At 39.5% G+C, this 22,488-nt stretch overlaps 1 protein-coding gene across 8 annotated transcripts in view; it reads right to left on the bottom strand.

The window, feature by feature from the left end:
• The window catches only part of NCKAP5 (NCK associated protein 5), a 1,002,432-nt gene that overhangs the window by 317,809 nt on the left and 662,135 nt on the right, over nucleotides 1-22,488 (bottom strand). For all 8 annotated transcript variants that reach the window (XM_035305069.3, XM_078327941.1, XM_035305072.3 and 5 more), the window contains one exon: nucleotides 18,746-18,833. In XM_035305069.3, coding sequence (XP_035160960.3) covers nucleotides 18,746-18,833 — 88 coding nt within the window. The remainder of the gene's footprint in view (nucleotides 1-18,745; nucleotides 18,834-22,488) is intronic.

Genomic DNA, 22,488 nt, shown 5'->3' with positions numbered 1-22,488 from the left:
AAGATGTTTTTCCTAGTAATACTGTCCTGGTGTACTCTTTGATGTTAAAACTATTGTTTTTATCCCTAACCCACGGAAGTGGCAGGAAGCTATCACTTGAGCTGCTTCTTTGTCGCATAGTGGGATGGTACATTCTGACAAACAACTCACAGCCTCAGTGGGAGTAGAGAGGCAACGAGCTGCTTGGCGAAGACAGCTGTAATTCTGCCAGATGATTCATCTTCGTAAGAAAGGAAAGGAAATTTAGATAAATTAGCAGGAAATAAGTATGATCCTCAAAGGCAATTAGAAAAGTCAGAATATGTATGTGAAAAAGCAATAGAAAAGTACATCTAAAACTTGGGTAACAGGTTTCTTCATGCAAAATCCCTGCTTTTGAAGAATAATAAACTGGCCAAGCTGTGGTTCCCAAGACAAATGGCTCTCCTGGAAAAGCTCTTCCAAATTATTCCAACTAAATAATCTTCTAGATTTCACCAGTAGCCATCCTAGTGTTAGGCAACCAAGTACATCTTCTGCTGCCACAGTCATCAGGAGGGGGAAATAGAAAACTGTCCACTGAGCTGGATGCTGGTTCCATGTCTGCCACTCGTGGGTGCTATGACTTTGGTAAAGGTTATCTATGACACCTTTTCTTTTTAATGGTACTTTAGGTTCTGGGGTACATGTGCAGATCATGCAGGATTGTTGCATAGGTACATACATGACAAGGTGGCTTGCTGCCTCCATCCCCTCATCACCTATATCTGGCATTTCTCCTCACGTTATCCCTACTCCCCTCCCCACCCCGCTCTCCCTCCCCTAGTTCCCCCTGACAGACCCCAGTGTGTGATGCTCCCCTCCCTGTGTCTATGTGTTCTCATTGTTCAACACCCACCTATGAGTGGGAACATGCAGTGTTTGATTTTCTGTTCTTGCATCAGTTTGCTGAGAATGATGGTTTCCAGATTCATCCATGTCCCTACGAAGGACAAGAACTCATCTTTTATGACTGTGTAGTATTCCATGGTGTATATGTGCCACATTTTCTTTATCCAGTCTATCACTGATGGACATTTGGGTTGGTTCCAAGTCTTTTATGAGCAAAATGAGGCAGTTGGTTGTTGGAGGTAATGTTTAGCTCTGAGAGTCAGTGACTTCAAATTACCTGTCTTGCCTTCTATTCCTCCTCCTGAGCACCTAAGAGTGCTAACCATCCTGTTTACCTCACAGGGTGACTGACCCACCTGAGTCACACGACAGCTCTTTCCCTGGAAACCGGACAGATGCTGGCCACACAGTGCACATCAACATGACAATAGTTGGTAAACATGGCCTGTGGTCTTGGCTGCACCAATAAATATGAGATTATCCAAGCTCTCTGAAGCCGCTCTCATCTCTAAGATCCTGGATGATCACTTTATAGACTCCTGCCCACAACAACCCTAAAGCATTCTGGCAGTAACTCCCACTAAGCCATAAGGATGCTGCCCAGTTCTCCGTCTCTCTTTCAACCCAGCAAACTCAGCAGCCCTGTGTGTCAAAGATTATGCCAGACATTGATGGGAAAGTCAGAAGCAATTATGGTTCAGGCCACTCTGGAAACTCAGCTCTATGTGTAAGGCTTTGAACTTGTGGGGCTAAGAGGGGTTCGCTGTGACAATAAGCCCTGGGGCCTGGCTGCCCACATCCTTTCTGCCAAGCTTCCACTGAATTTCCAGGGCCTGTCATTATGTCAAGAAAAAAGTGTCAGTTTGGTAACTCTCTAACACTTGCTAATTGTTCGATTTTTAAAAAAGGACAATAGGCCTCAAGCTCAGTTAGCAGGCACCACTAACTAAGGCAAATTTAGAGTCCTGTCATTTTTTTTCATTTGGGCCATACTGTCCTCCTACTAATCCAGATGAAATAATTTTTTATTTCTGAGACGATTTCTTCAGCAGTAGGGTTTTCCTCCACACTCTGCTTGCTCAGATGCCTCTGCTAGTTCTCACTGACCCAGTCCAATCTGGGGTCTCTGAACAGGGGCCACCTCATGCCCTCGTCACTTTTCTGAGTGACCCACTGACCTGACTGCCCCATGCCCCTTTCCTCCCCAGCAATGAGCTTCATACCAACCCATGCATCAGACATTGCTGGGAGTGAGCCCCCAGAAATTAAGTAACTCCTCAAACATCAGGCTACTGTGAGTAGCTGCTCAGTGATGATCCAAATCTAGCCTGTTGGCCTCTGAAGGCTTTAAACTTATCCAGCATTCTCTGTTTCCTCTCACCAGAACACCCATAGTCCTCTGCTTCCTTCTATCACACTGCCCATAAGCCTCCGCCATCTCTCATCAGAGCACCCATAGATCAAAGGATATTTCCATTTATCTGAATTTTACTCTCTGCCAAAGACCAACTCGACTCCTACCTTTCCTAGAAGCTTTGCATGTCTCCTATGCAGAAGGCATAGGCTGGCCTGGTGGGTTAGTGAAAACAAGACCATAGCCACAGGAAGCTTTAGCATGGGAAGCAAGAAAAGAAAAACATATAGCCGAGCCTAATGCCTTGCAGTACAATGATTCTTTTCTTTTCTTTTTCTTTGAGACAGGGTCTCTGTTACCCAGACTGGACTCCAGCTTAGACCTCCCAGTTAGCTGGGGCTACAGGCATGCACCAACACACACCAGATAAGTTCTTGTATTTTTTGTAGAAACAGGGTTTCGCCATGTTGCCCAAGCTGGTCTGGAGCTCCTGGGCTCAGGTAATCTGCCTACCTCAGCCTCTCAAAATGCTGGGATTACAGGTGTGAGCGACCACACCGAGCCTACAATAATTCTTAGCCCAGGCTGCACATGAGAATAGGACTGTGGAAATTTTAAAATCCTGATGCCCAGGCCACACCCCAGACCAACTGAATCAGGATAGAACCAGCAAATTCGTGTTTTTGTTTTGTTTTAACTCTCCAAATGATCCCAAGGCACAGCCACATTTGAGAGTCACTGGTGTAGAAAGTAATTAATTCCACACATGCAAGATATGAACCTTGGAATCAAAAGATCAAGTCTACTCCAGCCTGACTCACTGTATCACCTGAGAAAGTCAACTGCCTGTGTCAAACTCAGGTTCCTTACCAGTGAGGTGAACTTGAACTTTCTGCCCTTTCTATTTCAAAAGTGAATGTGAGGTTCAAATGAGATGATGCTGCAAGAGCACCCTGTAAATGGTAAAACACACATTTATTATCATGGTGTCAATTTTCACTACCAGTCCCCCAGTGGTGAGGTTCAAAAGCTCAGAGAAAAAAAAAGGTAATAAAAATGCACAGAAAAGAAAAATACAATAACAGTAGGGTTAGAATCATTAAGAATAGTGACCCAAGAGAAATATAGCCTATTTTATATCTTAAGGGTATGTTTACAAATTATTTTTATAAGTACAATAAAAAAGATTATAGCAGGAAAGGAAAGGAATTGTATTCAGATGATCACTTATAATTATAGCAGAAGCTTATTAATTCAGACCAAGGGATAGGCTTGCCATCAATGGGGAGAAATGAGTTTTCTGTGGTAGATTAGCTGTATACTAATGATAATATCTACTGTTCATTGAATACTTAAAATATACTATGTACTCTATCATACATTATCTCTGACTGTTAAATGAAATTATATCTAAGGAACCACTGGGAAAACAGAAATCTTTCCTGTTAGCCTTATTATACCTGGAAAGTGCAACCCCAGCTAATTAGATTGCCCAAAATGACAAAACCAACTGACAGTGAAAGCTAAGATTCATTTCCAGGTCTGCCTCTCCCTGAAACTTTTTCTCATTTAAATTCCTCTTCACAAAGTCTCCAACCAACACCTCTTCTATATGTGTTCTTTAGGATGTGAGGGACTGCTGGGACTTCATAGCAGTCTTTTTTAAAAATATAATTTCAACTTTTATTTTAGATCCAGAGGATACATGTGCAGGTTTATTACCTGGATATATTGCGTGATGCTGAGGTTAGGGGTATGACTGATCCTATCACCTAGATAGTAAGCATCACAGATATAGCTTTTCAACCTTTGCCCCTCCCTCTGCCTCCCCTATTGTAGTTTCCAGTATCTTTTGTTACCATCTCTATGTCCATGGTTACCCATTGTTTAGCTCCCTCTTGTAAGTGACAACATGGGGTATTTGGTTTTCTGTTCCTGTGTTACAGGATAACGTAGTATAATGGCTTCCAACTGCATCCATGTTGCTGCAAGGAACACAATTTCTTTCTTTTTTATGGCTGTGTAGCTTCCTGTGGTGTATATATACAAGATTTTCTTTATCTAAACCACCATTGATGGGCACCCAGGTTGACTCCATGTCTTTGCTGTTGTAAATGGTGCTGTGATGAACATATGTGCTAATGTGTCTTTTTTGGTAGAATAATTTTTTTTCTTTTGGGTATATACCCAGTAATGGGATTGCTGAGTCAATGGTAGTTCTGCTTTAAGTTCTTTTAGAAATCTCCAAACTGCTTTCCACCATGGCTGAACTAATTTACATTTCTACCAACAGTGTATCAAGCACTCTCTTTTCTCCACTGTCTCGCCAGTATCTATTGTTTTCTGACTTTTTAGTAACAGCCATTCTGAGTGGTGTAAGATGGTAACTCATTGTGGTTTTGATTTGCATTTCTCTGATGATTAGTGAGGTTGAGTGCATTTTTTTTTCATGTATTTATTGGCTACATGGATGTCTTCTTTTGATAAGTGTCATTTCCATCTTTTGCCCATTTTTTAATGGGGTTGTTTTGTTTTGCTCATTTGCTTAAGTTCCTTATAGATTCAAGATATTAGACTTTTGTTGGATATGTAGTTTGTGAATATTTTCTCTAATTCTGTAGGCTGTTTGCTTACTCTGTTGATAGTTTCTTTAGCTGTGCAGATAACCCTTAACTACGTTCCACTTGTCAATTTTTGTTTTTGTTACAATTGCTTTTGAGGACTTACTCATGAATTCTTTCACAAGACCAATGTCCAGAATGGAGTTTCCTAGGTTTTCTTCTAGGATTCTATAGTTTGAGGTCTTAACATTTAAATTTCTAATCCACCTTGAGTCAATTCTTACATATGGTGAAAGGCAGGGGTCCAATTTCATTCTGTATTCAGCTAGCTGGATATCCCAGCACCATTTATTGAACTGGGAGGCCTTTCCCCACTGCTTGTTTTTTTTTTTTTTTTTCAATTTTGTTGAAGATCAGATGGCTGTCTGTGGGTGTGTGACTTTATCTCTGGGTTCTCTGTTCTATTCCATTGGTATATGTGTCTGTTTTTGTAGCAGCAGTACACTGTTTTGGTTACTGCAGCCTTGTAGTAAAATTTGAAGTTGGGCAGTGTGATGCCTCTGGCTTTGTTCTTGCTCCATTGCCCAGGCTGGAGTATAGGGGTGATCATGGCTCACTGCAGCCTGAAAGCCCTGGGCTCAACTAATCCTCCAGCCTCAGCCTCTTCCGTAGCCAGGACTACGGGTACATGCTACTATATTTGGCTAATTTTTTTACTTATGTTTTTCTTTTGTAGAGATGGTGTCTTGTTATGTTGACCAGATGATTTTGAACCCTGGCCTCAAGGCATCCTTTAACCTCAGCCTCCCAAAGTGCTGGGATTACAAGTGTGAGCTGGTTTAGGATTGCTTTGGCTATTTGGGTGCTTTTTTAATTCCATACAAATTTCAGAATATTCTTTTCTAGTTGTATAGAAAAGCTTGACAAGAATAGCATTGAATATATAGATTTCTTTGAGCAGTATGGCCATTTTAACAATATTGATTTTTCTGATCCATGAGCATGAGATGTCTTTGCAATTTTTCTGATCTATGAGCATGAGATATTTGTGTCATCTCTGATTTCTTTCAGCAGTGTTTTGTAGTTCTCTGTGGAGATCTTCTACCTCCTTGGTTAGGTGTATTCCTAGGATTTTTATGGCTATAGTAAATGGAATTGCATTCCTGATTTGGCTCTCTGCTTGACTGTTACTGATGTATGGAAATGCTATTGATTTTTGTACATTTATTTTGTATCTTGAAATTTTACTGAAAGTATTTATCAGTTCCAGGAGTCTTTTGGCAGAGGGTTTAGGGTTTTCTAGGTATAGAAGCAAATAATCAGTGAAGAGAGATAGTTTGATGACTTCTTTTCCTGTTGGGATACATTTATTTCTTTTTCTTGCCTAATTGCTCTGGCAAAGACTTCTAGTACGATGTTGAATAGAAGTAGTGAGAGAGGGCATCCATATCCTGTTCCAGTTCTCAGAGAGATGCTTCCAGTTTTTGCCCTTTCAGTGAGATATTGGCTATGAGTCTGTCATAGATGGCTCTTATTATGTTGAGGTCTGTTTCTTCAGTACCTAGTTTATTGAGGGTTTTTGTTTAATCATGAGGGATGTTATTAAAAGCTTTTTCTGCATCTACATTTAAAAAAGGTCTACAAGATCCCTTTTATCAGATTATTTCTTCCCTATATTAATGTAACTTAACCGTTACATGGAGAAAAGAAGAAATGCTGAGTACTGTTTGCCTCTATTTGAATGGATGGCTGATAGACTGACACAGGAGTGGGAAGGAGGAATGCAGTCTCAATAAACTTCTCTACTATCTCTACTTTCAAGGCCTAGGACTTGACAAAGTCCTGTGCAGGGGACACCTCTGGACAGTGGCACAGCTAGCACAGGCCTTAAGTGATTTAGGATTAGATAGTTGTTCCCCTCCCAGGCCACAGCAAATAATTATTAGTGTAAGAAAAAATAATCATTGAACTTCCATTCAGCATCTACATTCTTCCATGACCTGTAAGTTCAACTTCCTTAAGAATATTCTTCCAAGAACTGAGCATGGTGGCTCACACCTGGAATCCCAGTGACTTTAGAGGCTGAGGCAGCAGGACTGCTTGAGACAAACAGTTCGAGACCAGCCAGAGCAACATAGTGATACCCCCCCCTCTCTAACAAATGAATCTTTTCCCCGTTCCCCTCCTCATAGAGGTAAGCTTTCCAGAAATGATCTTCAAGATCATGGAGTTGACTGATACTCACAATCATAGCAATGGCATTTGCATTGCCTGGGGAAAATATTTAAACATACTAAGGCCCAGTCTCAGCTGCCAGAGACTCTATGGAATTATTCTGGGTTGAGGTTCAGGTGGTTGTGCACCCCTATCACAGCCCAATCCCTTGTCTTACAGCTGAATGCTGTAAAGGGGAAGATGGCCACCTTTCTAGATCCAGAAACTGCTCCAGAGGGTCCAGGCACAAGCTTCTAAGCCACAGAGGTTGTGATTCTGCCTCCTCAGATACTCCTGTCAGGCCAATTAACACCTGAGTCTTGCAATGACTTAAATGCTGGCAGCAGACCCCTGGCCAGACCATTTTCCTTTCACCCCACACCCGGTGATTTCTCTTCATTGCCATGCTGTGCTCGCTGTGCAGACAAAATCAATAAGGACAATATAGCTAAAAGGTTACTGTATAGCAGAGATCTCAGTAATGAAAGTGTATTTTTTTTTCCAGCAGGCCCTTTCCACTTCTTTCTTAACTATTTCCTCATTCCAAAACTACATTTTCTCTCACAGCCTATTTTCTCTCCATTTCACAAAGCATTAATGAGCCAAGTTCTAAAAAAAACTAAAGACAAAGCTTTTTAGCCTCAAGTGAATAAAAGTGATGTCAAAGTTCAAGGATTGATATCATCGTGATTTTGCTCTGTTTAAATTCATTTCTTTCTTAGAGGAGGAAATAACTGATATGCCTGGTTAATGATCTAAAGTGCCCAAAGTATTTGCTCAGACCACACGCTTACTAAAGGGAAACAACTTTTGGATGGTAGCCACAGAACCTCCTGACCTGAAACACATATTGGGTATTCAAAATAAAGGCTGGCTCTCTGCTGAGATGAGCTAGGGAAAGGGCGGGTATGTACATTGGCAATAACCAGCTCACCTGTAGTAAGAGAAGGTGCTTTTCCAGCACATCATTTTATTCACAGGTTATATTTGTTTTAACAGAGAGACCATATTCTGCTTTTACTTGGTAAGAACTCAGTTCAGGGTCAAAACGTCTAATAGGAAAAGAATTCATGTCTGAGCACAGAATGTAGGTAGAAATTGAGAACAAGAAAGTAGAGTCAGAACCCATTAAGCCACGAGTTCTTAAATTCTGGAGAAGAATATACAGACCTATTTAAACTCTTAGTGATGTATTTAAAACTCTTCTGCTCCTTTCAAAGTATTTAATATGACTTCGGATGTAAGAGACAAATACTCTTTAGTGCGCCAGCCAACAGGTGCTCTCAAATGAGACTGTTTTGAAAACAATCTGAATATCTGGTAAGTATTTCTGTAGGATACAAAATCAAAAAATTCATTTTATAGAATAATTTCAAAGAGAAAAGAAATGTTCACCTTGTTCGAAAGATGTTATTTTTGGCTGTCCTGAATCTAAGCACACATTTTAGTTGTGAGAAATTCTGCCTTCTGTATCTGAACTTATTATATGAACAGTGGATGTCACTTAAAACAAAAGAAGAAAGAAATCTGCTTGCTCAAGAAACAGTTTCAGCCTTTTAAGTCTTAACACACAATAAAAATACTCCCTTTCCCACCATCACCCACTTCAGCAGCTATTCGAAGTTCATAACCATTCATAGAAAAGACCAATTGCTTAAAGCAGAATCAAAAGTCCTTGAGACTTCACGAGATTATAGGCCACAGACATAAATAAAGGCTCTCAATAAAAATACTTCATATCCCTATTTTGTATGAAAATATTATAAATAACTGTGCAAAGACTTAGCCACTCTATCAACAAACAGAATTTTAGATTTTTTTTTTCCCAACTGGTGTGCTCTCACTCACACAGTGTACTCACTGTTGATCTATCTATTTACTTTTGCTTACCACATTTTGTTAAGGCTAAAAAAAGGGAAAGAGAAAGGAAACACTTTCTAAACAACTTCTGCAAATTACAATCCAGCTCTCTTAAGAGTTCACTTCTCTTCACTGATTAACTTCCAGGGCACTTACTGACACAGGTGTTACACGTGCATAAAAATCGGTATAGATGAATATAGCATGTGCTAGAGTGAGACTTGGGGCTGTGAACTTCACTCCAACTCCATTTTAACCTTTTCAAACTCAGGGGAAAGGTTATGGTAAAATGAATGGGTGTTGATGTACCTCACTGGTTCCCAGCACAGATCTATGGAAAAGAGGAGTCAAAATGATTTGTCAACCTAGAAACAACAAAACCAAGCAGACTGTCAGCCCACATCATCTGAAGTCAGCAGATTTAAGGAGATGCTCATATAGCAGATTCTTTTGCAAGTCCCTCAGGTGGCTCTGATACTCAGCCAGGGCTGGGATGAACTAGAAAGAGAGTCAGGAACTTTCCAGATCTTGAAAACCACAAATACTTCAATTTTGCCTTGTATGTATATATGTTTATGGAAAAAAATCTTTTGTTAAAAATTTGAAAAATGTACATTTTATACTGAAGATAATGCTATTTAAAGGAGATTTCTTTTAAAAAAGATCTTTTGTAATTAATTAATAATATAATTTTTCAATCCTAACTTTTCTCTCTGGTGTACTTACATTTTGGAGTTTGTTTAAAGTATACTTAAATCATGACAAGGAAAGAAGGAGGTTGTATGGCAGATACCCCAACAGCAATAACTTAAGCATACCCTGATAATGACCCCACCATGTAAGAAGAATGAATGTTCGGAGTTCCAAGCTAAGGAATCCAGGAGTGGACAGCTCAGAAATTCAATCCTTATCAATGAGGAACATCAGAACCTATGACCCATCCTATGGAATGCAGGCTGGAGAGATGATGCAGGCTCTCTGTTTTGGGTTAGATGGAAGTTGCCAGGTGGAGGTTGCTAGCGGGAGTGTGCCAAGTCAAAATGCTATATAAACTGCATGCTTTTTGCAAGCGGTTGTGGTTCTCCTGTCCAGCCTGCAGCCACTGGACCATCCTGCATGTAAGTTCCCTCAATATACCCTGTGGCTCAGGGTATCTTCTTTGGCCTCTTGAACGTGGTGCTATTCCTACTGAAGTCAATAGGGCTCTGGCACAACAAAGGTAAAGTTCAAAGTCAAAAATTTCCTGCCACCTCTGATAAAAATTATAATTTGTGAAATACTATCTCTGCCAGGCAAGTTTTGGGCTTCAGTGAGGAAGGTCTCAGGCCATGTCATGTGCTTTCCACATAGCACAAATAGAACTGGATATATATTTCATGATTGACAAGCTTAGGGATAACTGGAAAAGGGTCTCTTTCCCCATGCCTAATTACATCTAAGAGTATGTTTAAATAACTATTTAAGGAAAAAGTAATTCTGATATTCAATTAGATCACTTTAAATGGAAATAACTTGGAAACATACTGCATTGCTCTAGATGCAGACTAAGGGATTGATGACTGAACAAAGACCATCTTTGGAAAGAATCGAGCTGGGCCCAGAAAACACAACAGCTCAGGGCTCTTCAAAAAGGTGGGGTTAAGAGGTCAAGAGTGCCAAAACTTGGACACCATAGAAATTTTGCTGATCACTATAATTAACCTCTCTGCGCTCTCCACTGGGCCAATGACTCACCAAGCTCTTGACAACATTTTTGCACTTCATTTTTATAGCAGTCTACTCAGTTAATTAAAAGGGTGCAAAGGATCTCAAGTGACCCAACATTGGTAATATATAACTTTGGGCCAGCCATTTAACTTCTGTCTGCCTCAGTTTCCTTTTCTGTAAAATAAGTGAAATTACAGTTACTCTTTCTAAGCATTTTGTGAAAATTCAATGAGTTCATATCTGTTAAATGATCAGAATAGTGACTGGTACACTGCAGATGCTCAGTAAGTGTTGGATAGCATCAGGTCAGATAAGTAAAGGTGGCCTATGCTATACCTCATGTGGTCCAGGCCTTATAGAACTGGGAAGAGTAGTGTCAAAATCCCAGAGCTCTAAGAGCAAGAGAAAACCCTTGAAATCATCTTTTTAAGGGTTTCCCTTGGTTTAGCACATGTTTCAATCATTCTACATATTTTTTTTAAGCCATCACTTATAGACTAAGACTTGCCTGCAAAACTTGAAATTTTATCTTCTTTTGAAACGTGTGGCCATCTTTCTGCACTAGTGTGTTTCTGGGTTTTCTGAATCTGCTGCCACTGAGCTGTGGCTGCTTCCCTTGGGCCAGACAGAGGCTCTCTAGTCTGCCATAGTCCCCACCACTCCCTCCTGTTTCTCTGGCATTAAATCAGGTGTGGGTTGCTGTGGCATGGTTTTCAAAAGCATTTGTGTTCATTAATAAAACACAAATGAAAAAAGTTCTCTGATTTCTTTATCAAAAATTTAAAAATGCAGTGTAATCCTCCAGAAGGTACTTGATTTTTCTCATATCTGGACTATTTTATTTACATTAATTGGTGACTGAAGACATTTAGATTTATAATTCCTACCTAAGTCTAAATTCCCTTCTTTTAAAATGTGAAAAACAAAGAACCCAGAGACTTAAAGTGACCATCTGAGTCCATAAATCTTGGTAATAGCAGAAACTGTATCCACACTTGGGTCCTTTCCCCCCAGTTACTGTCTCCATTTGTCCATTTATTATTTTTTTTAATGAATTAGCTAATGTGATTCAATTCATATTCCATACAGAAAAGCAGGAACAAGAGGAAGCATGGCAGCTACAGTGAAGAAGCACAGAAGGTAGCTATGGACACAGGGGCCCTGTAAAGGGGGTAATCCTTCATTAGTGCTGTGACTATTTGCATCTTACTCAGGCTGTCTGTGTTTAAATATTTTGGCAGATAAATGTGACGGAATGATGCCCCTCTCCAACGAGCTGCACTATTTTAATGATGCTTAATTGCTCCCTTTCATGTCTCATTGTATTTTTTTTCTAGCACAAGTTTCCTAATTTACTTAACTAAATGAAATGGTGGCATGAGTGACATGAATATGAAACATGACACATATGAAATCCTAAAACACCTAGAGAGAATGAGCTGGAAAGACAAGGCAGCAGGGACCTGGGAGGTGCTTTTACTTCCTTGAGTTCCCTAAAGTTAATCTTTTCAGGTTTTCCCTTCTCCCTGATGAAATGAGTCTATCCTAGGGGCATATGTCACCTTCCCTGCACATATGACAATATTTCTATGACTCATATGCTTGTCACTTCCTCAGAGGAAATGAGAATCGAACATTTTATAGCCTGTTAATTTATCTCAGTTTACTTTTAGGTATTTGTGGATCTTTAAAATATTTTGAGACAGCAACTTTATGCCAACTTTCCACCACACCATCAAAATACTCCACAGATAACTGCTCAGTTTAATTTCATGTATTTTATATAGGAAAATCTATGATGAATTTTTAGTTCTACCACTTGGCATTTGCGACTTTGTTCTCAAAAGATATCCACATTACAGTCCCTGAAGATCTGAGACCTCTATGAGCCTCATCAAAAAATGAGCCTGAAAATACCTACTTCAGAGGCTGTTGGAAGAAAGACATAGAATCCATTTTGTGTAAGTACTTTGCAAACTGTAAAGCACCAAGCATTGAGATCCATCTTGTGTAAGTGCTTAGTAAACTATAAAGCACCAAGCATATGTGCCCCTGATAATCAGACATGGTCCCAGAACAGTGGGAACATAAGATGCTCTGAGAAAGGCAGGCCATGGAACTCATGGGGAAGCACATGACTCTCATGTCCATTTCAAGAGAAAAAAGAGACTAAAAGAGAAGTGGATTATTAAAAATAAGTCTGAGTCAGGAGGCAGAGTCTCCAGGGAGAACAGTGAGCTTCATGACACATTTCTTTGTGCCCTCAGAATGTGTGCAAGCTTCTATTTTGTCTTCTATTACATTGTTGAATATATGTGATTATCTCTCTACTCCCCAGCATCCTAGAGACTAAGCATTTCAAGAAAAGACCCGTGTCAGGCATCTTTGCATCTCTGGTACTTAACCAATATCTTCTGGATACTACCAGCCTGCTAAGTTAACATGTGCTACTTAGTGTGATAGAATAATGCCTACCCTCAAAACATGCCAACATGTCCTGGATATCTGAGAGCACATGTTACCTTATGTGGCAAAAGAGACTTTTGCAGATTTTATCAACTTAAGGATCTTGAGATGAGGAAATTATCCTGAATTATCCAGTTGGTCTCTGTATCATCACAGGGTCCCTGTAAGAGGGACCCTAGAGAGGAAAATGACATGTGATGATGAAACCAGAGGTTGGAGAGACTGACTGGAAAGATAGAGGCAAGGGGGCCACAAGCTAAGGAATGCTAGATTCTGCAAAAGGCAAAGAAACATTTCTCCCTAGAGGCCTCCAGAAAGAATGTAGCCTGACTAATACTATTATTTTCGACTTTTAACTTTCAGAATTATAAAAGAATAAATTGTGTTAAGGCACCAAGTTTGTTACAGCAGCAATAGGAAACTAATACACTTAGATAAGAAAGTAAATAAATAACTGACATTTGAATAAATGAACAGAGGAATGAATGGAGAGAGTTCTAGATAGAAAGCGGGGCTGGGAGTGGTGTCTCACACCTGTAATCCCAGAACTTTGGGAGGCTGGGGCAGGTGGATCATGAGGTCAGGAGTTCCAGACCAGCCTGGACAATATGGTGAAATCCTGTCTCTATTAAAAATACAAAAAAAAAATTAGCAGGAGTGGTGGCAGGCAGCTGTAATCCCAGCTACTCAGAGGCTGAGGCAGGAGAATCACTTGAACCTAGGAGGCAGAGGTTGCAATGAGCCAAGATTGCACCATTGCACTCCAGCCTGGGCAACAAGAACAAAACTCCATCTTAAAGAAAAAAATAGAAAGCGGAAAGGCCCAGGTTCAGGTCTCGAGGTCTCAGTGTAGAGAATAAGCAGCCCTATCATTTAACTTGGGCCCTGTCACGTAATCTCTCTGGAAGAGCTAATGCTGTAGAATCAGACGCACCAGGGTTCACAACCCTTCTAGGCTACTTCTTGGTTGTACATCCTTAGGCAAGCACTCACCTCTCTGAGCTTATGTCCACACCTGTAAGATAGGGATAGTACGGGCGCCTCCTGCACAAAATTATTGTGGAGAAAGAATGAGCTACAGTCTAGTCACACTTGATGAGGCTCTGAACGACGTAAATTTCAAATTGTGGTTACATGAAAATGTTATTAATGTCACTTCATGCACAAAACTTGAAGTCATGCAAATTCCCCAATTAAAAAAAGGTCAAAAATGGCAAAGTTGGTAAACTGTAAACCACTGATTACCACATAGTGAGAACGTCTCAGTGGCTGAACAGAAAACACCCACTGTCCTTTGAGAGAATCCATGTTGAATTATGCAAGCTGTAAATTATATAAGCAACAAATTATGAAAGGTCTTCGGGAACACACCCCTGAACAAAATATGACTACCTTTAACCCATGCAAAACAATTAGCAGGGGCCTGGAACACAGAAAGCTATTACTCTGCTATTATTATATTAGCTCAATGATAAAAGACTCAGAACAAACACTTCCACCACAGTGGAAAACGAAACTAACTCCAGCTTTCCCAGAGGCCTAAGCTTTACATGGGTCTCTGGCTCCTTTCAGAGAAATCTTGCAAGTTGGAAAATCTGTGACAGGTGTGCTAATGACACCCCATATTATGAAGCAATAAATTTTCCAGCTCTTGCCCAAATGCAGAATTTGGCAGCAGGGAGGTGTTAAGTATGCACTCGGCTAGTATCACCATGCATACATCTTGCATACACTATTTTGCTACTACTAGCCTTATTTAGAATAATAGAGTTTGTGAGATGAAGGGGCACTCCCTGGGACTTGGTGCCACCCTGCATCACTTGCCTTTCTCTCTTTTCTCATTTCCTTAATGCCCAGGGCACAAGGCTGTCCCTTAGTGCATACGAGATGTTCAGTAAATGTTTGTTAAATGTACAATGAAACTTTACAGGTCATGTAATCCACCTTCCTCTCCCATTTTATAGATAAGGAGCCTGAGGCCAGTTAAAGGAATGACTGAAACATCCCTACCATGTAGCATTAATTCAAGTTAATGACTGTCTTCTTCCTAGAGGGAAGAGTTAATTTCCCAAAACAAATAGACTGCGTTATGGAGAGGCAATAGTTATAGAACACATTTCTTAAAGCCTATCTGTTTTTCTGAGCATCTTCCAGTTTCACAAAATGAATGCCGGTGCTGATGTTAAATGGCTACACCACAGAATTGGCTAACAACTGGTGAAAAGCTCAGAAGAGAATAAGCAAAAGAAAATATGAATCTGGATGAAACAGATCCACCATGAAGAAATCAGATAGAGCCCAAGAGTGATGCCTGATTATTTAGTTCTAATGAAGCCAGGTGTTCCCTGGGGTGGGGAACAAATAATTTACGTTCACGAATCTATACAACCCTTTTAGTCTGCACCAAACCATGCAATGCAGAATTGAGTTCCGTTTTTTATTTACACCTCAACTTTGTAGTAAAGCAGATATAATATCTAGGAAGAATTCAGAGCTAGTAGGACTGAAATCTTTTTCCTAACTTTAGGTGACCCCACATCAGGAAACACTGAGCATGCCTTCCCTTTGTCAAGACCGCCCTTTCAAGAAGAATCTAAGCCCTTTCCCTAGAAATGGTTCTTAGTGATTTTTCCACTGTCTTTATGAAGCTAATTTCTTCTGAGGTAGCTTAAGGCCACTCCTTGCATGATATTCACTGCACATAGGAAAGAACTCTTACTACCTTCTTGAAGTAGCCCTGTGTAGACTTTAAGAGTCAACTACACACACACACACACAAACACACACACATATATACACACATATATACACACACGTATATATATATATATCTGGTCATAGTTAACCTTAAGAAGGCTGTGTTCTAAATGGTTGACTCTTAAAATCTAAATGTTCTGCACATGTACCCCAGAACCTAAAGTGCAATAATATATATATAATTATATTTATAATTATAAACATATATATAATTATATAAAAAATATATAATTAAAAAATATAATTAGAACATATATAATTATATATATATAACATATATATATAATTGCACTTTAGGTTCTGGGGTACATGTGCAGAATAATAATTATATAAAATAATAATATTATTATATTATTGCACTTCAAGTTCTGGGGCACATGTGCAGAACATGCAGGATTGTTGCATAGGTACATACATGGCAAAGAGGTTTGCTGCCTCCATCCCCTTGTCACCTATATCTGGCATTTCTCCCCATGTTATCCCTCCCCAACCTCCCTATCCCTGCTGTCCCTCCCCTATTCACCCCCAACAGGCCTCCGTGTGTGATGCTCCCCTCCCTGCATCCATGTGTTCTCATTGTTCAACACCCGCCTATGAGTGAGAACATGCAGTGTTTAATTTTCTGTTCCTGTGTCAGTTTGCTGAGAATGATGGTTTCCAGCTTCATCCATGTCCCTACAAAGGACATGAACTCATCATTTTTTATGTCTGCATAGTATTCCATGGTGTGTATGTACCACATTTTCCTTGTCCAGTCTATCATCGATGGGCATTTGGGTTGGTTCCAGGTCTTTGCTATTGTAAACAGTGCTGCAATGAACATACGTGTGCATGTATCTTTATAATAGAACAATTTACAATCCTTTGGCTCTACACCCTGTAATGGGATTGCTGGGCCAAATGGAATTTCTATTTCTACGTCCTTGAGGAAGAGCCACACTGTCTTCCACAATGGTTGAACTAATTTACATTGCCACCAACAGTATAAAAGCATTCCTATTTCTCCGCATCCTCTCCAGCATCTGTTGTCTCCAGATTTTTTTTTTTTTTTTGGAGACAGAGTTTCACTCTTGTTACCCAGGCTGGAGTGCAATGGTGCGATCTCGGCTCACCACAACCTCTGCCTCCTGGGTTCAGGCAATTCTCCTGCCTCAGCCTCCTGAGTAGCTGGGATTACAGGCACGCACCATCATGCCCAGCTAATTTTTTTGTATTTTTAGTAGAGACGGGGGTTTCACCATGTTGACCAAGATGGTCTCGATCTCTTGACCTCGTGATCCACCTGCCTCGGCCTCCCAAAGTGTCTCCAGACTTTTTAATGATCAACATTCTAACTGGTGTGAGATGGTATCTCAATGTGGGTTTGATTTGTATTTCTGTAATGACCAGTGATGATGAGCATCTATTCATATGTATGTTGGTCTCATAAATGCCTTCTTTTGAGAAGTGTCTGTTTATATCTTTTGCCCACTTTTGAATGGGTTTGTTTTTTTCTTGTAAATCTGTTTTAGTTCTTTATAGATTCTGGATATTAGCCCTTTGTCAGATGGGTAGATTGCAAAAATTTTTTCACATTCTCTTGGTTGTCAGATTACTCTAATGATTATTTCTTTTGCTGTACAGTAGCTCTGGAGTTTAATTTGTCTATTTGGCTTTTGTTGCCAATGCTTTTGGTGTTTTAGTCATGAAGTCCTTGCCTATGCCTATGTCTTGAATGGTTTTGCCTAGATTTTCTTCTAGGTTTTTTATGGTGTCAGATCTTATTTTTAAGTGTTTAATCCATCTGGAGTTAACTACTTTTACTTGTGTGACCATATTCCTCCCAATCCCTTTTCACAACCAGTTGGGTTGCAGAGCCCTGAACTCATAAATTCAGGTAAGCTAATGCCACGTTACACTAATCAGCTGGGTTCCTATGCTTGCTTTCCTGTATTTACTGGCTAGCAGAAACCTAGGACTGCCCAATGATAACCTCACATTTCCACCAATTTCCTTACTTTTTTAACCTTTTCATACATAGTTATGCAGTGGATTCTGGGTCTCTATTTTCAATTTGAGGTGATTTTCAGTAGAAGTCTGAAATTTATCTATATATAGTATCTGTGCTGTTTCTACTGTATTTCCCTTTTCCACCATACCAGAGCCTTCTTATCTGTGTAGGCAACCTGGACCATACTCAGATTAGATGTCCTGCTTCCTAGCCTGGCAGTGTTGCTGGTGTTAAAGGACAATGGGGTAAGGGTTATCAGAAGACAAAGACCTGTTATTTCACTGACTGCTTACTCTCTGAACCTCTTTAGACTCCTCGTTGCCTGAGGTGCAAGGCCAGACCCAGAAGCACTGCATACACCCCAGACCTCATCTACGTCTCCCCTCCACTCTCAGTCTCACTTTAACTTTTTATTTTCAGGTCATTACTTAATTATCTGGAGTTGCTTATTATCCACAAGCCTGCTGTGAAGGTTCACATCACTGCACCTTTACCTAAGCATCCCTTCTACCTGAAATGCCTTTCACTGAGTTCTCTGTTCCACAGGCCCACCTTAAATGTCACACCTCTGGCAAGTATTTATTCCTCAACTCCTCAGCCAGGATGAGGCACTTCCTCTCCTGTGTTGCCAGAGAATGTTGTAAACACTTCTCTTTTAGTCCTTGCCACAGAGTACTGCAATGCTTTTACAAGTCTCTCTCATTCACCATAAGCTTTTTTTTTTTTTTTTTTTTGCATCTTCCTAGAATCAAATCTACTACACTCTCTTTAACAGTAGGAGTTTAAGAAAAGAATAAATTGAATAAACATGTATATGATTCCTCAAACCAGAGGTTACTAGGTGGCTCTTACACTGGGGTCTGGAACATACCTTTTATTATCTCTAGGTCAGAGAGGACAAACCTAGAGAAATATGAGAAAAACAAGCAGACCAGTAGTCAGCCAAGAGTAACAAACACGCTGTACCTGATAGACCATTATATTAACAGTGTCTTCTTTTTTCTGCTCTGGAGATCCTTGACTCTGCAATAGATTTCGTACTGTTTCTTCCATCCTGAGAAACAAAAACATGAAGAATTTCTTAAAGAAGGCTTCTGATTAACACGGATCCACTCAAATTGTAGAAATCATTCTTCTATGTGTATTTCCCAACCTGGAAATCTCTTTCCTCTTCTCTCTCCTTCATCCCTATTAACTGTCATGAAGTCCTTTGCAACCATTTTTTAGGATGCCTTTATATTCTCTCTCTCTACCATTCAGGTCCCCCTTGTTGGCCTTGGACATCTAAACTCATACACCCATCTCCCAATATCCCTCTTCATTTTCAATCACCTCCTTTTAATTTGACACGGTATCACCACATCAATCTTCCCGAAATGCCCCTTTGATTTTTAAACATCAATTTTCAAAGGTAAGCAATATTATAAGAATGCATTCTTCCATTAATGTACTGTCAGTTCTTTCTGTGATGGTCTTTCTAGGACAGCACTAAGAGATTTACTTCATTCTTCTCAACTACAATCATACATTGCTTCCTGACAGGAAGACATCCTGAGAAATGTTCAAATGCATCATTAGGGGATTTTATTATTGTGCAAACATCATAGAGTGTACTTATATAAACACAGACAGGATAGCCTACAATGCAACTAGGCTATTAGATATTTCCTATTGCTCTTAGGCTACAAACCCATGTAACATGTTAAGGTCCTGAGCACTGTAGGAAAATTATAAAACAATAGTATTTGTGTATCTAAACATACCTAATATAGAAAAGGTACAGGAAAAATACCACATAAAAGATATAAAATGGTTCACCTATATAGGCCACTTGCCACAAATAGAGCTCACAGGACTGGAAGTAGCTCTGAGTGAGTCAGTGAGTGAGGGGGGGAGTGAATGTGAAGGCCCAGGACATTACTGTACACTGTAAACACTGTATACTTACACTACACTAAATTGATAAAAAGTTTTCTTTCTTTGATAATAAACCTTAGCTTACTATAATTTTTGCTTTATAAACTTAAATTTAAAAAAAACTCTTTGATGTTTGTAACAGCATTTATCTTAAAACATAAACCTTTTGTATAAGTTATATAAAATATTTTCTTTATGTCCTTAGTATATAAGCTTTTAAAAACTTGTTTTAAAAAATATTTTTTTGGGGGGCATGGTGGCTCACACCTGTAATCCTAGCACTTTTGGAGGCCGAGGTGGGTGGATTACCTGAGGTCAGGAGTTCAAGACATGCCTGATCAATATGGTGAAACCCTGTCTCTACTAAAAATACAAAAATTAGATGGGTGTGATGGCATGCACCTGTAATCCCAGCTACTTGGGAGTCTGGGGCACAAGAATTGCTTGAACCGGAGGCAGAGATTGCAGTAAGCTGAGATCATGCCACTGCACTCCAGCCTGGGCCACAAAAGCAAAACTCTGTCTCAAAACAAAACAGAACAAAACTAATATTTTACATTAAAATTTTAAAAACTAAGGCACAAACAAACACATTAGTCTAGTCCTATGCAGGGTCAGGATCATCAAGATGTCACCAGACCACAGGAATTTTTCAGCTGCATTATAGTTTTAAGAGACCCCTGTTTTGCATCCAGTCCACTGCTGACAAAATATTATTATGTGGCACATGAATGTACTTCCTGGTATGTCATGGTGGGAATGTAAGTGACTTAAGCATTTCCTTATAGAATTTAAATTACTTCAAAATTTTGTTATTTCAAATAATTAACATCTTTACACATACATCTTTATACACATTTATGAGTATTTCTACAAATTATAATATCTATTACATGTTATACTCCTGTTTTGTTTTAAATATGTACCTACAGTGATTCCCCATTAACAAGAAGTAAAGAGTAAAGGAAACACACCCATTCCCATTTCCAGACGTTTGCTTATGATAGTGATACTTCTTAGAATGCTACCTCCTTTTCATCCTCCTATATTTCATCCCTCTTTCCAGATATCTTAGGAAAAGAAGATATCTTAGGGAGTGAAACTTTACCTTAAGTAGAATTAGAAATTAAGATTTCTAACTTAAATTACTTTCCCTTAAGAAACCTTAAGAAACTTTACCTTAAGTTTCACTTCCTAAGTTATCTCCTCATTGATCTCCTGCTTCTTTGAATTCCTATAGCCCTATACTTCAAATCATTCATTCTATCACTTAAAAATCCTTCACTTTAATGCTCAAATATTTTGTATACACAAGTCTTATCTTCTGGAATAAATGACAACATCTAGTGCAGGACAGTGCCATATACTTCTAATGTATCTCTCAATTGTAGATAAAATACATACTCGGTAGACATTATTATATGAATCCTTTGCTAATTCATTTTTTAAAGGTTGAAGTAGTTACTCTATGCCAGGCACTCACCCTGTAGGTTCAGACTGTGTCTGAATGACCTCATCATTGGGGCCCACCCATGAAGAGTCATAGACCCAAACTCTGGGAGCAAGAAGCCTGAACTCAATGCCCTGAACATGGTGCTCATTGCCCAGAACCTGAGCTGGTCATCTTTTCCAGTCCCATCTTGAAGCAAGTATTTTAGTGACTCAGTATGATACTGACTGAAGAGAATTGTAGGGAAAAGCAGCTGATCCAGCTTCTCCCTCTTACTAAGAGTTTCCCATATGACAAATTAAGGGCTCTCGGAGACCAGTGAATCCGCTGATGTGGGAAGGCCATTGCAGTAAGCAGGATGGAAATGCCACCTTTCTAATATGGCACACAGTAGTTATTCAGCAGCAGAGGAAACTGCAGACAATTGGGACGGACTAGACCTGGATTATTAATTGGAGAAATTCTGCCTTCACAGAGGATAGCACCAGGACTCATTTGGGCTTTCAGGAAGATGGTGGACACTGGCTATGTGTACTCCAAGAATGATTTGTGACCATACATTTATACAAGCCACCTCTTCATGTATCCAGTTGAGAGAGCAGAAGCTGTTCCCTATATTTTACAAATCTTATGTTATTAATAATAACTCAATTTAATAGTACTTTTAACTTGTCACATAACTCTTCTCATCTGTTAATCATTATAATTTACTTTTAAAAACTCATTCTATCACTTTGGTAGATGAGACGCCTAAGGCATAGAAAGGTTAGTTGGCTTATTTAAGGGATCATGGTTAGTTGGTTAGGGAGTTTGGATGAAATCATTTGTAATGACTCTGAATACAGCGGCCTCTTTCTAGCTTACCTTACTGACATTCAGGAAAATGGTTTTAAATGAGTAAGAATTTTAACTCCTAACTAGGAGTTACCTTGGCAAACAACTTTGGACGCTGAGCCCAAGAAGGCAATAATACTATTTCTGACCTGGGGAGAACATGAGAAAAACTAAGCTTAAGTGAAAAAAAAAAAATCGGTGCAAAGAAGTCACAAATTGTGAAACAATAAGTGATCAGAACCAGTTGCTAATACTTTATGTAATTTTATGTAAACAAGCTCTTGAGTGGTAGTAAATTTTCCATCATGGTTGCTGAACTATCGTAAACAAGGAAGTAATGACAGTGGTCCTAGGACTTGTACAAGATCACTCAGCTTGTTCCTGTCAGAGCAGGGCCTAGTCTTCTGGTTTTCTAAATATTAGTCTACTTTCTTCCCACCTTAGTTAGCACAGAAGCTGAATGTCTTCTTTTAATTCTTATTTCATTCATTTATAAACATCTGACTTA

This window comes from Callithrix jacchus, chromosome 6 (assembly GCF_049354715.1).
Source record: "Callithrix jacchus isolate 240 chromosome 6, calJac240_pri, whole genome shotgun sequence".
Classification (NCBI taxonomy): domain Eukaryota; kingdom Metazoa; phylum Chordata; class Mammalia; order Primates; family Cebidae; genus Callithrix; species Callithrix jacchus.
This window is presented reverse-complemented; position numbering and strand designations above follow the sequence as displayed.